Raw genomic sequence first — 15588 nt, 5'->3', positions numbered from 1 at the left:
TTAACATTTTCTTTTCTCTAGCTTACTTTGTGGTAAGAATACAGTATGTAATATATATAACAGATAAAATAGGCGTTAACAGATAAAATTGACTTTATGTTATCGGTAAGACTTCAGCCAACAGTAGGCTCTGTGTAGTTAAGTTTTAGGGAAGTCAAAGTTATGTACAGATTTTCAACTGTGCAAGGTATCAGCAACCCTAACTATACCCCCACCCCATTGCCCAGGGGTCAACTATAGATGTTTTTACATTAATAAACACTAGCAATTCAAAACAGCATACTCTATCAAATAGGAACATAAATTGTTCTATTCATATACAGTATTGTATTTATAGCACATGTCATTTTAGTCTTTCATCTAGAATAAAAATATTTATTAACAAATAAAATTTAAAATAAAACTAAGACAAATAAAACAAGTTGTGTTTAACTTTCAGTGAAGGTTTTTGTCCTGGACATTTTTAATGATTAAAAAATAACTCAGATCATTACATCTAAGCTATATAACTTCTCTATTATTTTTTTAAACTTGGATTTTTTTCTCCTAAATTTTAATCTTCAACTACAACTAATGAAGATCTGCCAATGTCCAGTAATCTTTTTTGCCATTAATGAAGTGGTTGGTATAATACAAGAAAGCAAAGAATCTATACACAGACTACTAATAAAAGTTTAAGTCAGCCTAATAACTAGATGCAAAAAAAACTTTAAACATAACGCTTTTACTGATTATTCCTATAATCAGTAAATATTAGAATTTAATCAGATATAGGATGTCCTTCTTTGTTTGCATTTTTATAGCCAACTTCATTTCAGTGTACCATATGTTTTTTACTGAATCCCTTATTTGATAAGGAGAATAAAGAAGAGGTAATGAAACTAAACTGCATGACTACCATTACCAGCACGTGCCAATAATACATCTTAGCTTATAGAGTATACACTAATGTTTTGTCAACAAAAGTTTTGGTAATAATGTTCTTGTTATATACCAGGTAGTCTTATAAATAATTTATATACATTATCTCACTTGGTCTTAACAATAACTTTTTGAGGCAGGTACCATTACTATCTCTATATTACAAATAAGGAAACTGATACCCAGAAATGTTAAGTAACTTGCCCAAGATCATATAGCTGGTAAGGGTAGTATAGCTAAGATCTGAACCCAGTAAACATGAAGCCCAGATTCTTAACCACCATACTTACCACCTCTTACTGCAGCCAGCTAGCTATTATAAACCAGAAGAATTTGCATTATCAATTTTCTGTTGCTCTAATACAAGGAAACAAGCATTTTTGAGACACTATTGGGCAACATGCCCCAGTTTAGGATTCTGTGGGAAACAAGGCTTTTCCATTTGCTCCCCCACCTCCCTGCTACTGTCAGCCAGCATACTGGTATGAAGGAGAAAAGAAGTGGTGCCTGGAGGTCCAATAGCTAGCTGGCTAAGACCTACATCCATACAAGTCCCTTTCTCAAAACGTGAAGTGAATCCTATCCCCCCATTTTATTGAAAAAAACTCTCTAGTGACCTAGTTAGCTCAAACACTCCTAAACTTTCTACTCTTTATTTCCAAAGTTTAATCCCTATGAAGTCAAAGCTCCCTTCCATAATACGTAATTAGATTGGACCCGGTCTCATTGCTGTTTTAAGCTGATTCTTGAGGTCCTTGCTTCTGTTTCCTGCCAATGAGCTAGATCCATCTTATTCTCAACATCAATTGCCAACTACAGCTAACAAAACATACAAAATTATTTTATTGATTCACAGTTTATAATGCCTTGTTATAGCAAAATATGCATTATAAAATAATTTGATACAGTTATCAAAATTATGAAATAATTATACAGTTTGATCCAATCTTTTATTTCTCTAATACCAAGAAATGTACATGAAAAGAAAAAGTGTTATATGTAACTTATCCAAGGATTCATCGGTTTATATGAAGTTAAAACTGATTGTAGCATACCATCTTTGAAAAGCCAATTCAAAACATAAGCATGGCTTATTGTGTACATTTTCTTATAATCTCCTTGAAAGCAAAAAACAACTTTTTCTTCTCTGTATTTCTCACAACACCAAATACAGCATTGTGCAAATGATCAGCTTCTATATAATGCTGACCAAACTGAACAATTACTCAAATAGTTACTTATAGACAGCTTACAAATAGTAAAGACAGAGGCAGCCATTGTAAAAAGCAGATGACCAATCATTACTGGACAGATTTACAATCAATTTCATCCAAAAGGTCAAGATCATCTTGCTGCATGCGGAAAAAGGTTGACATTAAATTTAACTGTGACATTATAACCAATCTTTACTTTTTAAGGTAATACATTTTGACATAGCAACAGAGAGAAATTTGTTTGTGATTTGTGACAGAAATGACAATTCTAAGGCAGTAATTTTTTCACCTTACAAAATTACTGGAAATCTGTAAAGTGCTACTCAAGGAAAGTAACCAAAAATCTTTACGGTTTAGTTCCTCTGAAAGGTCATAAATACGGTGAAAAATAGCAGAATGCTGTAAAACCAATACCTAGAGGAATCCCAAAACAATGCCAAGAAACAGAATGTACTCATAGCGACTAATACATGCAAATACTGGAAATAAATTCTAACAGATTAAACAGGTTTTGTAGCAACTAAAAGGTATATTCAAATCATTCCAAAACTAATCAAGCTTAAGAATATGGCAATCTTCCCTACTAATAAGAATATAAGCTGGCTAAGTAGCCTGAATAACATATAAATTATAGCCAATATCAGTAGGTATAATTTTTAATGTGTTTTTAATTAAAAAGAAGAAACTAACCCCTTAACCGAATTAAATCACTGATTTAGAGTCCCAATTCTGTATTCTGATAAACATATTCATTTTTATTACTATAGCATCACCCTGATGAGGTATTACGTCCTAACCATACTACAGAATCATGAAGACAAAACTTATCTTTCTGTTGAGAAATGCTGCAACATTCTTCTTTTACTCATTGAATATGCAATACCTAGTCAAGTATCTGACAAATCCTCTAAAATTAAGGAAGAATTAATTATGCGTAATCTTAAAAAATGAAATATCTTTTCAAAACTGGAATGTCGAACACAGGCACGTTTTCTTGCCCAAGTATGTAATTCTGAGGAAATGCTATACAAAACAAAGTTAAATGCATTATAACTCGATAAAAATAGTTTAAAATAAATACCAGAGCTTCAGGATAAAGTGGACATATAAATCCAAATTCTTTGCTCTGACGATTCTCTACTCTTTGTAATTAACATGCATAATGTAGTCAAGCCTTTTCATTTTGAAAATGAAAGTAAGCTAATGCGGAGTATCTCCGGATCAGAAAAATCTTAAGCTTAAATGTCACAAGCATTCTTTGTAAAAAAACAAAGGGAAAAACAAAAAACAGATTTATCATCTGCTTTCAGCTATAAACAATGCCTTAAGCAGATATCTACATTAAGAGGACCAAGAGCATCATTATTTCAATAGATCTGAGAAATACTTTAAATGTTTGCCTTTTAAAACAGTTCAGATACTGAAATACAAATTTCAGGAAATCAGCTTATAGCTCAGATTCTGGTAAACATGATTCTACTCATCAAACTTGAATTACTGTGTGGTTACACACTACAATGGTGGCAATATTTCTGTTCTTAAGAAATTCCAGACAAAAAATCTTTTTATTATGTCACTATCTATAAGCTGCTAGCTAGCTATGATATATCTTTCTCAGTTTGAATTATGCAATTTTTATCATTCGAAATAAGAAATGCAATTTGTACAGAATCAGGCTTAATCTGGAAAAATCTGTAGAGCCCCAAACCTTGCTTTTAATCACAAAAAAGAATCTCTTTCCTTACTCCCCACATCCCCAAAAAAGAAAGCTAAAGTAAACACGAATTCACACACACACATTTCTAAAATTCATATTGTTCAGCTGTTGTCTATTTCTATAAATATCAGATATTCAAATATCCTAAGAAAAATCTGATAATAATAAACAATTACATTGATTAATATATTCTACACGACTAAGAGCTAGAAAAAGCAGTAACCCTACAATCTAATAGTATCATCATAATTCATGAGGTCATACCTGATGACTTAGAGATTGAAAAGGCTCACAGGTTCCAGACTGCATGACCTTTCTATTTCCAGAAACCCCTAAAGATTGCATTTCCTGTCTTATAAAAGATAATCACAGCCATCTCTATGTCTCAGCATCTTCAGGGCTAGTGAAGAAAACATCAAACAGCAGATCTGTCCCATCAGTATCTGTTTAAGCCATCAAGAAGATACAAAATCTCATATATTGTTTATCGTCTCCTCTTTGCAGTTACAAACACCCAGTATTAAGGCAGGATGACACAGTTGTATTTGCTGAGGCTGCTAATGCTGTCTGAAAACAGTAAGCTTACTGCTTGGAGCAATTCTGTATCATCCAAACAGAGAATGAGCCACATCCTTTAGGTTTCCCACTTCTGCTACTATAAAAATGTCACTTGCCAAAAAGAGTTTAATGTTGTCAATCCTTTAAAAAATAAGCAATGTTCTACTTAATTAAGTATCCAATGTGTCTGCTGAAAATGCCATGTTAAAATATCAATTCTTAATTATTAGTCAGGATTTTTCTACATGATTAAGCTTTAGTATAATGATTTAATAAGCAAATTGTACTCTCTTTTAAAGGAATCTTTCCTCCAAACCATATGTATCATTATTCATCCAACCCATCAAAATTAGAAGTCCTAAATATGAAAAATTTTTATTCTAGCATCTTGAAAACTGCGTTTAACAGTTGATAAATAGATAAGTGCATATTTACCTTTAATTCTCTATAACTTCATTTTTTAAAGACTTATTTATTTATTTATTTATTTATTTATTTATTTATTTATAGGAAAGGGAAAGGGGCAGAAGGAGAGAAAAAGAAGGGGTCTTTTAAGCCCAATGCAGGGGTCCATCTCACAGCCCTGAGATCACGATCTGAGCCAAAACTAAGAGTTGGACACTTAACTGGGCCACCTAGGGGCCTCTCAAGAACTTCATTTTTATTTCATATTCTTTAGACCAACATGCTTCAAATCAAAATACCTTTTATATTTTAACATCTTCTTCTAAAGAGTTCTATATACACAAAGAGTTTTATATACACAATGTGCTATTGCCAAATTCCAAGACCTCATGGTTAACCCTAGGAGCAAAACCTATGTAACCTATAGGCATTTTTTTTTAATTTTATTTACTTATGATAGTCATCAGAGAGAGAGAGAGAGAAGCAGAGACACAGGCAGAGAGAGAAGCAGGCTCCATGAACCGGGAGCCCGACGTGGGATTCGATCCCGGGTCTCCAGGATCGCGCCTGGGCCAAAGGCTGCGCCACCCAGGGATTCCCCCTATAGGCATTTTTATTGTGATTTTTCACTACATCTTATTTGTGTTCAGCAAGGGTCTTACGCTTTCTTTCACCACAACATAGCAGAATCAGGAAAGAAAGAAAAACAATATCCTCTAAAATTATAAATGGAAATATTTTCTCTTGGGGGGGGTACTCTAAATACTAAATTCCAGTTAGTTAACATTCAGTGTAATATTGGAAATATTTTCTTTACCATGTGATGAAAGATTGTATTTTAGAAATATAAAATAGACTAAAATTATAACCAATTTAACTGAATTCAAAATCAGGACACCAAGCACAATGTATTATTATCCTAAAACAGCCTTCACATTATGCATAGCCTGAGTTAATGAAGACTTTACTTATATACCTATGAAAATTTTGTTTATAAACTTGTGAAATAAACTAAATAAAATTTAATGATAGCTAAAGTGCTTAGAGAAAATGTTTTCGATAAATGTAGACTAATACCTCAGTATAATCTCCCTTCTCCGACTCAAGACATTTGATGCATAATAAAATGCATTATCATGGAGACTAGTCAAAATGAATCTTGAAAGATTGTGCTTCTTTAAGAAGCTGGTGGTGGGGGAAAACGTGGAGGAATTGGGACAAAAGGGGAGATAAAAGAGTACAAAATTCCAGTTAGAAGATAAATTCTGGAGAGCTAATGTACAGCATAGTCATTATTGTTAATAATATAGTATTATGTACTTGAAAGTTACACTCTGGTGATAATTATTTTACTATATATAAGTGTATCAAATCAACATGTTTACACCTCAAACTTACACAACGTTCTATGTCAATTATATCTCAATATATCTGGAAAAAACAGTTATCACACATAAAATATATACAATTGTTTTGTAAAAAATTAAGAAATTTGATTTAATAGCCTGAGCCACGCTATCTCTTTAGAGAAGCTGCTACTCTAATTGCACAAGTCCAGACAAAGAATTTTGTATTTTGGCTGTATGTATACAATTACACACCTGGATGAAAATTAGATGTAGGGAAACATCATTTATCTATGCAGTATTTTCTCTCTTGTAATCAAACTAGGAACTCGTTCTCAAAGACCTACCTTCTCAATAAGATCCTCCTAAACTACATGATCTCCCTTTCTATTTTAATTCTTTAATGTATAAAATATCAAACACCTTCTATGTTCAGACACCATATAAGTGCTAGAGACTTCCTGACAACACAAAATATGCCATCACAAAAGCAGATAATTAAGTTTTAAACACGATTTGTTTTAATAGAAGAATTAGGAGGCAATATAACAGCAGTAACAGGGCATCTGACCTTAGTCTAGGGATCAGAATGTATCTCCTTAAGTGAGATTCTGGTCAATTCAAGAGTGGTAAATACAGGTGGTTGGGCCATGTAGGGTAAGTGGGAGAGAAGGGAGAGATAAGACTAGAAGAATGAGCCAAAGTCCAAGCACAGGAAGCTTTAGAAACCATTTAAAGCTTAGAAGTCATTGAGCTTTATCCTTAGGGGAATGAGAAGCCATCAAACATAACCACTTTTGTAGTTTTAAATTACCCTGGCTATGGCATAGAAACAGGTATATAAAACAAAACTGAAGAAAGAGAGACAAGGTATGTAATTTTGGTCAGGGGATATATGGTCTAAACAAAAATGGTAGCAATAGAAGTGGAAAGAAACTGATAGATTCTAGATCTATCACTTTTTAGTGATCTATCCAATTTTTAGTTAAAAGAGAGGATATGGGGATTGTGAAAAATGAGGGAGAGAGAAATGTAAGATTGGTTCCCTAACCTTCTCCTTTATTACAGATTTCAATTTGACAATCAATATACTTTCATCACATGCTCTGTTGTATTGTTATTTATGCTTTTCATGTGTATATAACTAGTTTTTATAAAATAGCCAGAAAATTGTGAGAAGTCTTATTTTATCTTTCATCTCTGTCTTCTCATATTGTGCATAACAGTTACTATAAATAACTAAATAAACGAGAAATAAACAAAAAATTGAGATTTTCTTTCACATACTTTGTCATAACACGGATATAAACTTTGTTTTCATGGACATTATTAATTAGTATATATAATCTAATTTTCTTCAGAGTTTTCTTGCCAACACACTTAATCTCTGCAATAAAAATATGAAATTGGGAATACAAAGCTTTTAATTTCTCTACCATCTAGTTGAAAAAATAATTTAAATGGAAAAGTTATATATTTATACTTCATTATTTGACCCACTTAATAATAATTTAGCATGGACTAACCAATCAAAAAAAATAGATATCCATTTTTTTAGATGACCATTGCTCTGTGAAAAAAAAATTATTCATACAAATCGCTACTCATACAGTGTTAAGGTATTCTTGTAATAGTAAGGCACAATGCTTCTACAATTTCCCTAATAAATCTAACAAAGCCAAAGCCATAACAAAGGAACCCCTTAGTCTGAATGAAGAAAGAACCAAAAGAGTAAAAAGCATAAATCAAAACTAACTTTATGTAGTTAATGATTTGTTGACTGTCAGACTATACCAAATAATAAATGATCAGCATCTTAAAAACAGCAAGAGCTTTACAATAATCAATACATACTTAGCTTCTATTTTTCACTTTTCAGGAAGTATGTGATCCAAAGCCGTCTTTCCAGATAAGGTAGCTGAAATTTAGAGAAGTGACCTGTCCAAGGTCAGCTAATAGCAGGACCAATGGCAGAATTCAGAATTTCTGTCTCCTAGTTTCACATTTTCAACAATAAAATCACAGTCTTTTGATTATATCTTTGTAATAATGTAGTTTCTCTTCATTAATTAAAGTAACTTCCATTTTAATAGTTTCATACATTTTTGGTAGATTGTGAAACATAGTAAATACCTCAGAAACATATCCATAAGAATCAAAAGGTTTTTATTAAAGTATATTTTTATCATAAAGCATCTATTTTTATTTTTATTTAAAGATAATTTATTTCAAAGAATACCTCTGAAAAACTTTGTTTTATATATTACTGCTTTAAAAATCATAAAATAGTTCAACTTTTCAAAGTAATTTGGAAAAGTTACTTAAAAATATTTTAATCTTTCCAGTACATCCAGTTTAAAGAATCTGTCCAAATAAATAGTGCAGATAGAGGTTAATGTACAAAGATGTTTAGTGCCACACTATAAGAGAAAAAACAGGAATATAAGAAAAAGTTTAATTAAATTATAACAAAAATGAAATGCCATGCAACCACTGAGTATTATGAATGAAAGATGCTAATGACAAAGGAAAATGTGGATCATAGAATAAGTGAAAAACAAGATCCCAAATATACTTATGTGGTACAATCATGACTATGTAAAATATACACTAAAAAAAGAGATGAAATAGTGAATTTTAAAAGACAGCCCCCAACATGACTTATTTTATGAATATATATCCCAGAATTCATGATTTTTCTAATAAAAATAGAAAAAAAGTTTCTGAGAAGTATTTTAAAGTTGAACAACTACTCTTCTCATATGCTTTCTCTTTCCACTAAAAATTATTCCTCAAATTTCAGTCTCCCTAATGTTTGACTCATATTTCTACTCTAATTTAATGAAAATATTCAAATCTACTTCTATTAGATTATCTATACTTTATTTTTTTTTAAGATTTTATTTATTTATTCATGATAGTCACACAGAGAGAGAGAGAGAGGCAGAGACACAGGCAGAGGGAGAAGCAGGCCCCATGCAGGGAGCCTGACGTGGGACTCGATCTCGGGTCTCCAGGATCGCGCCCTGGGCCAAAGGCAGGTGCCAAACCACTGCGCCACCCAGGGATCCCAGGTTATCTATACTTTAAAAATCATTCTTAAGGGCCCCTGGGTGGCTCCGTCAGTTAAGCATCCAACTCTTGATTTTGGCTCAGATCATGATCTCAAGGTCGTGAGAACAAGTCCCATGGCGGTGGGCTCTGCCCTATGTGTGGAGTCTGCTTAAGATTCTCTCCCTCTCCCTCTGCCCCTCCCCTGCTAGCTCACCCTCCCTGTCTCTAAAAAATAAAAAATTACTGATGTGCCTTGCATATCATTTATTATTATACATGTGTGTGACTGTTTAATTTCACACTATTTCTATTGAGTTAATGCTGGTACAGACTGTTTCTGGCAAATCAGTTCTCACACTAGCTTCGATGTTATGTGAAAGAAGTTTTCTATAACAATGTTTAATGACTAAATGTAATTCTATCAAATAGAGGTACCAAACTACATTTAACCAAATCCCTATTCTTAGACATATTAGGTTTTTTTTCCATTTTTCAATATAATAAATAATAGCACAATAAACAACTTTCTGGAAACAGACTTATATATATTTTCTATTTCCTTAGAATAAATTGGAGTAAGTAAACTTACTGGACCAAGCATAAATATTTTTGAAGTTTTGGATAAAAACTGCCAAATTACCCTCCAGAAGGGTTATGTCCATTTACATTCTCCAACAAAAACATCTTATTTCTTCATTGCCTTGCCAGAACTGGGTATTATCACATAATCTTTATGTAGAATAACAGTCTCAATATGTTAATATCAAAATAAAGGAAAACTGGGCATACATTAAGACAAAGACTTAAATTAGGATAATTAAACCAAATACAGTTTTGTTTATACATTTTCTAACAACAATAACAAAAACTTAGAAAAAATAAGCTTCTCTGTTTCTATACATATACACAAAGATATAACACTAGTCTCTAAGGAATATACCCTAAGATTATAAAGCAAACAGCAACCTTGGAATAAATGGTACTAAAAATAGTAAAGTTAACGAATTAAAACCAAGTGCAGCACAGGAAAAAATTAAAAAATATATAAAAATCAATGCAGCACAGGGAATATAGACAGCAGTACCATAATAACTTTGTATGGTGACAGATGGTGAGTACTGTGTAATGCACAGAATTGTCAAATCACTATGTTATACACCTGAAAATAATATAACATTGTATATTGACTATACTTCATTTTAAAAATGCAATTACAAATACAAAATTAGTCTTTATTTTTTTCTCTGTGACATCTATGGAATGAATGAATCTAAAGATGAAGAATAATTCACCCAGTACAATGCTAATTCACTCTTCCAAACTATGAAACATACAAACAGAAAGATGGATTTTGTGGCCTCCTGAAATCTTTCAAATGGTTATTAAATATTATCTTTAACCAAGAAACCACTCAGGAGAACCATTGAGTCTCAAAAATACCATGTGTAAGACAAATTGTGTGTGTGTGTTAATTTATTCTCCCCAAGCACCACTTATGCCAGGGCTAAGTGAATGAGGGGAAACATAAAGAAAAATTCACAATGTACTTGATCTTTAAAAGATATCACTGTTTTAAAAAATCAATAAAATAATGATCTTTTGAGTGAAGCTTTCTCATAGATTTACCCATTATTGGATGCCTGGGTGGCTCAGCAGTTGAGTGTCTACCTTTGGCTCAGGGCGTGATCCTGGAATCCCGGGATCAAGTCCCAGATCAGGCTCCCTGCATGGAGCCTGCTTCTCCCTCTGCCCATGTCTTTGCCTCTCTCTGTGTCTCTCTAGAAAAAATAAATAAAATCTTTTTCAAAAAAAGAGAGACTTACCCATTATTAAAGTGTAATTTTGGTAATACTAAAAATGTACTTAAAGTACATGGAAATTGAAGACAGTTTCCATCTCAATGTAAACTGGGTCACAGGCCATTAATAAATATGATTTTTTAAAAGATATATTTAGGTTAGTTTTGAGAGAGAGAGAGTGCTCGCATGCAAGTGTGACTGGCGGAGGGGCAGAGGGAGAGAACCTTTACACAGACTCCTGCTGAGCTGAGCTCAAAGCCCAGTAGGGAACTCTGTCCCATCACCTGACATCATTACCTGAGTGGAGACCAGGAGTTGGACGATTAACTGACTGAGCCACCCCAGTGCCCCTACATATCATTTTTAACAGGAAAAAAAAAAAAAAAAAAAAACACTGAAAAAAAATTAAAACACCTCATAGCCCACCCTTTATTTTTCAAAAGGACACACATAGGTTTGTGGTTCAAAGCACAGGCTATAGAGACAGACTGTGAAGTTCAAATCCTGGTTCTATAACTTTGGGTTCTGTGTGTACTCTCTGTCTCATTTTTTTAATGTTAAATAATGATAATCCTACTAGAGCTGTTGCAAGAATTAAGTGTGATAAATACATATGAGGCAGTTAAAACAGTGCCTAGCATAAAGTAATTGCTGAATAAATCTTTGCTCTTATTCTAAGAAAGCTGGCTTTAAATTCTCTTCCTCCCCCCAAAAAAAGACAAGGAAGTAAAAAAAAAATAGTATAAGATTATGAAACAATCAGAAGTATTGTCTACTCAATATAACTGAGTAGAGTTTTCAAGACATGAAGATGCCAATACAGACACTCCAGATAACTATATAGACACAGAAGTATGTTTTTTTAATTCAAGGATATAACACAACTTTTACACTATAGTGGCTTGGAAGTCAGACAAACTTTGATTAATTCACCAATTAGTGACCATGAGCAAGTTCCTTAAGCTCCTAGCCTCAGTTTTCTCATCTGCAAAATACAATTAATAATGTTATCTCTCCCGTAGAATTTTTTGTAAGGTTAAATAAGAAAATATATATAAGGCAATTAGCATTGTGTACCAACATAAAAGATCAAGAAAGGGGAAAGAAGAATCAGTGAATCACTGAAAAAGTTGGTAAGCTAAAGTTAGGAAGGAAAGTACATAATAGAATACGGCCAGTTCCTTTCCCTCTACTCTATCCAGCGGCCATTTCTCTACCCTCATTATTCTCAATTTTGGCAGCATTTGTCTCACAATCCTGGCACAGGATAATTACTAAATAAATGTAATTAATATGCTAATGACCAGCTAGTTACCAAATCCAACAACTTTTTTTAGTCTTTATTATTTTCAACCTATCTAAAACTACTGTTACTGCCTAGTCAAAAACTTTTTACAAATGTCCTACTCTATCATTTAATGACCTCTACAGTCTCACTCTGACAGAACTTTCCGATCTTAGCAGTGTTCTCTGTTAGCTGTCTGATACTCCACCTACATCCAAGGGCTTACCATTCCCAATAATCATTCTGTGCTTGAAAGCATTTAGCTTTGCTCATGCTACTAAGTGCAGATCTTGGTTCAGATCGTGGTACTGCATTTTTTAACTGTAGCATATTTTACAAGTTATAATATTTAACATGGAAATAACAAGAATACCAGCTATGTAGTGTTCTTTGAAGATTAGAGGAATTAAAAATATATAGTGCTTGATTCACTCAGTGCTCACCTACAACATAGTAAGTCCTTAAAAACTGTTGTTGTCAGAATGAATGCTTTTTCCTTTATTCCACAGATCTAGATCTTATCTATGAACCAAAGTTTAAAAAAAACACATCATCCAGGAGGGAAGCCTTCCCTAATCAGATGTTTTTGATTTTCCCTCTGTCTCAGCTCTTGAATTCCCAACTTTCCTTCCTGACTTTTCTGAAGCACTTTCTCTATTAGAGTATGCATGGCCTTATTTTATTCCTCATTCTCAATTATTAAGCTTCTTAATACAAAAATTTGTGTATGATTCATTTTTATATCACACTTAACATAGTCCTCTGTAAAATATTTATAGAATCAGTGAAAGAATGAAGTTTAATTGTCATTTTTCAGACACTAAAATATACCTGTGTGGGGATGGTTGTTGCAAAACTGGTACTCTTAATGGCAAATAGAAGAGCAGTTTCAAAGATGACTCAAACAAGGGAAGTACAATAAATGTCAGCCATGATATTTGCTGTCACTGGATAATGTTTTGTTAAATTCTAGTTCTCTTCTGTTTATGGGTTGTGGAAGGCAAGAATTAGCCTTTTAAGAAGCTCTTTTTTAATTTAATCAGAGTGTTCCATAAGCCTGACTATAAATAGAGCCATAATAATTTTTTTAAATTTTAATTACTAAAAAATATTCTAATGAATGAGAACACAAAGATAGAAGTGCAATGACATTTATGGCAACAGTATTTATAATAGCAAAATACTAGGAAAACTCTAAATGTTAATAAATGTTTGTTAAATAAATGCAGTTTAAGGGGCACCTGGGTAGTTCAGTCAGTTAGGTGTCCGACTCTTGATTTTGGCTCAGGTTATGAGACCAAGCCCCACATCGGGCTCCGTGCTTTGTGGGGAGACTGCGTGAGATTCTTTCCCTCTCCCTCTGCCCCTCCCTCTGCTTGCATTCTCTCTCTCTCTCAAATAAATTATCTTTAAAAAGATAAAATTTAGACATAAATCATTTTAAATATATACCTAAAAGTCCTTAAGGAACAACATTAAATTGTTAAGTTATTATCACTGGAATTTTAAATTGAGAGGATAGCCAAGGAGGACTGTCTCCAACATTATACCTCCTAAGTGATGAAACTAAATACAAAACATCAAGAAAATGAATTTAAAAATCACCAATATTCTCTTCTCTCTTTTCCTCCAAAAGCAATCACTATTGGGTATACACGAGCAAATAAAGCAGTATAAAAAAAAATCAGCAACAAGAGTCACTTTGTAAATAGCAGTCAAAATAAATGCTGATTATAGGCATGCTAAAAGTCAATTTCAGTTTGTGGCACAGAAGTTTTCTGAAACATGAAATAAGGGAAGAAGAAAAACAATCTCTTTTCCACTCAATTGACCTTAGGATTCTTAATTTCTCTGTATTTGAAAGTTATATTATTTATTCAGTCTCCATTTTATTGAACTCCAGATATCTTACTGTTATCACTTTGAGGACAAAAAGTAATCACTGCATCATATTCACATACACAAATATTTTGCTTAGTTACAATCTCACATTCAATCCCTTTTGTGTATAGATACATGGATTTAAACAGATTATTGAATCTAGCATAAAAGCCATAATGACTTTGAAAACAAGGCACAGAAATACAAAAAAGTATTTAGTGTTGACATACTAAGATTTTTGAAATAAACTATCTCAATTTTATTTACATTCAGCAATACTTTTAAACTGAGACAATTACCTGTATAAAGAGAAATTCTGCAAATTTATTTCCTGTTAACTGATGGTTACTTTTAAGTTTCAAATTGGGTTAAGAAGGTTTTAAATCCTGTTTCAAATTAATTAAGTGAAGTAGCAAACTCAAATCAAACAAGAATCTAAATAATTCTGGTCATAGTCACAAACAAAACAGTTGTATTTCCATGTTTCTCTGTTAAAGCCTTTGTCCTTACCATGTTTGGGTTTCCTTTCCCTTCTAACATAAATTCCTTCCTATAAAAAAGTATACACAGAAACAGAAAGGCTCTACTTTGTCTAGCCTTTTAATTTCTTTTTTAACAATCTGCTGTAGTTTCTGAATTTCATTCATTTATTTTATGATGGGCTGCTTTAACACCATGAGATCTAAAAGAAGTAAAGTATGGGGACGCCTGATGGCTCAGCGGTTGAGCGTCTACCTTCAGCCCCAGGGTATGATTCTGGAGTCCCAGGATCGAGTCCCACATCAGGCTCCCTGCATGGAGCCTGCTTCTCTCTCTGCCTATGTCTCTGCCTCTTTCTCTCTGTGTCCCTCATGAATAAATAAATAAGATCTTTAAAAAAGGGAAGAAGAAGAAGAAGAACAACTAAAGTATAGATCGGGCCTTAGGCATCTTGAAGTATATCTCGAGGAAAAATACCATACAGATAAGAATAGTGCAAATGTATGAGTTGTACATACAAATTTAATGAGAGTTGAGGGGTCTGAACTCTTGTGAAGATTTTCATGCTTAATTTCTAAAATCAAATTATTGGTTTCCTTGACCGCACAGATTTGACTTGTTTATTTACCCTAAACAACTACAATATCAGGTCATATGTAATAAGTGATGTCTCAAAGTCACATGTGTTCTAAACAAGATTATTGGAGAAGTAGGAAAAGTGAGTAATAAAAGGAAACAGGTGTCACTTGGAAAAGCCAGCTGCCTCTTGAAAGTCCTCAATTACTGGCATTACCTTAGTAAATGTGTCAAGTTTTGAGTATTTCTCTTAAACTTGTACCCATAGAAATAGTTTTGTTTGCTTACTAAGATCTATTAGTATATATGACTACTGAGGTACTGTCTCTCTAGTACATCACCGTGAAGAGCC

The 15588-nt window shown here is 32.9% G+C and overlaps 1 protein-coding gene across 7 annotated transcripts in view; it reads right to left on the bottom strand.

Moving 5' to 3' along the window:
• Window positions 1–15588, bottom strand: part of SLC4A10 (solute carrier family 4 member 10) — a 285396-nt gene that overhangs the window by 203419 nt on the left and 66389 nt on the right. For 3 of the 7 annotated variants that reach the window (XM_038584659.1, XM_038584654.1, XM_038584655.1), the window contains exon 1: window positions 4117–4413. The exons of 1 other annotated variant lie outside the window; for it this stretch is intronic. In XM_038584659.1, coding sequence (XP_038440587.1) covers window positions 4117–4197 — 81 coding nt within the window. In that variant the 5' untranslated portion in view covers window positions 4198–4413. Of the gene's footprint in view, window positions 1–4116; window positions 4415–15588 lie in introns of those variants that run through there. 3 more of the 7 variants (XM_038584660.1, XM_038584661.1, XM_038584658.1) reach the window with 2 other exon arrangements.

This window comes from Canis lupus, chromosome 36, assembly GCF_011100685.1.
Source record: "Canis lupus familiaris isolate Mischka breed German Shepherd chromosome 36, alternate assembly UU_Cfam_GSD_1.0, whole genome shotgun sequence".
NCBI classification, from domain to species: Eukaryota; Metazoa; Chordata; class Mammalia; order Carnivora; family Canidae; genus Canis; species Canis lupus.
This window is presented reverse-complemented; position numbering and strand designations above follow the sequence as displayed.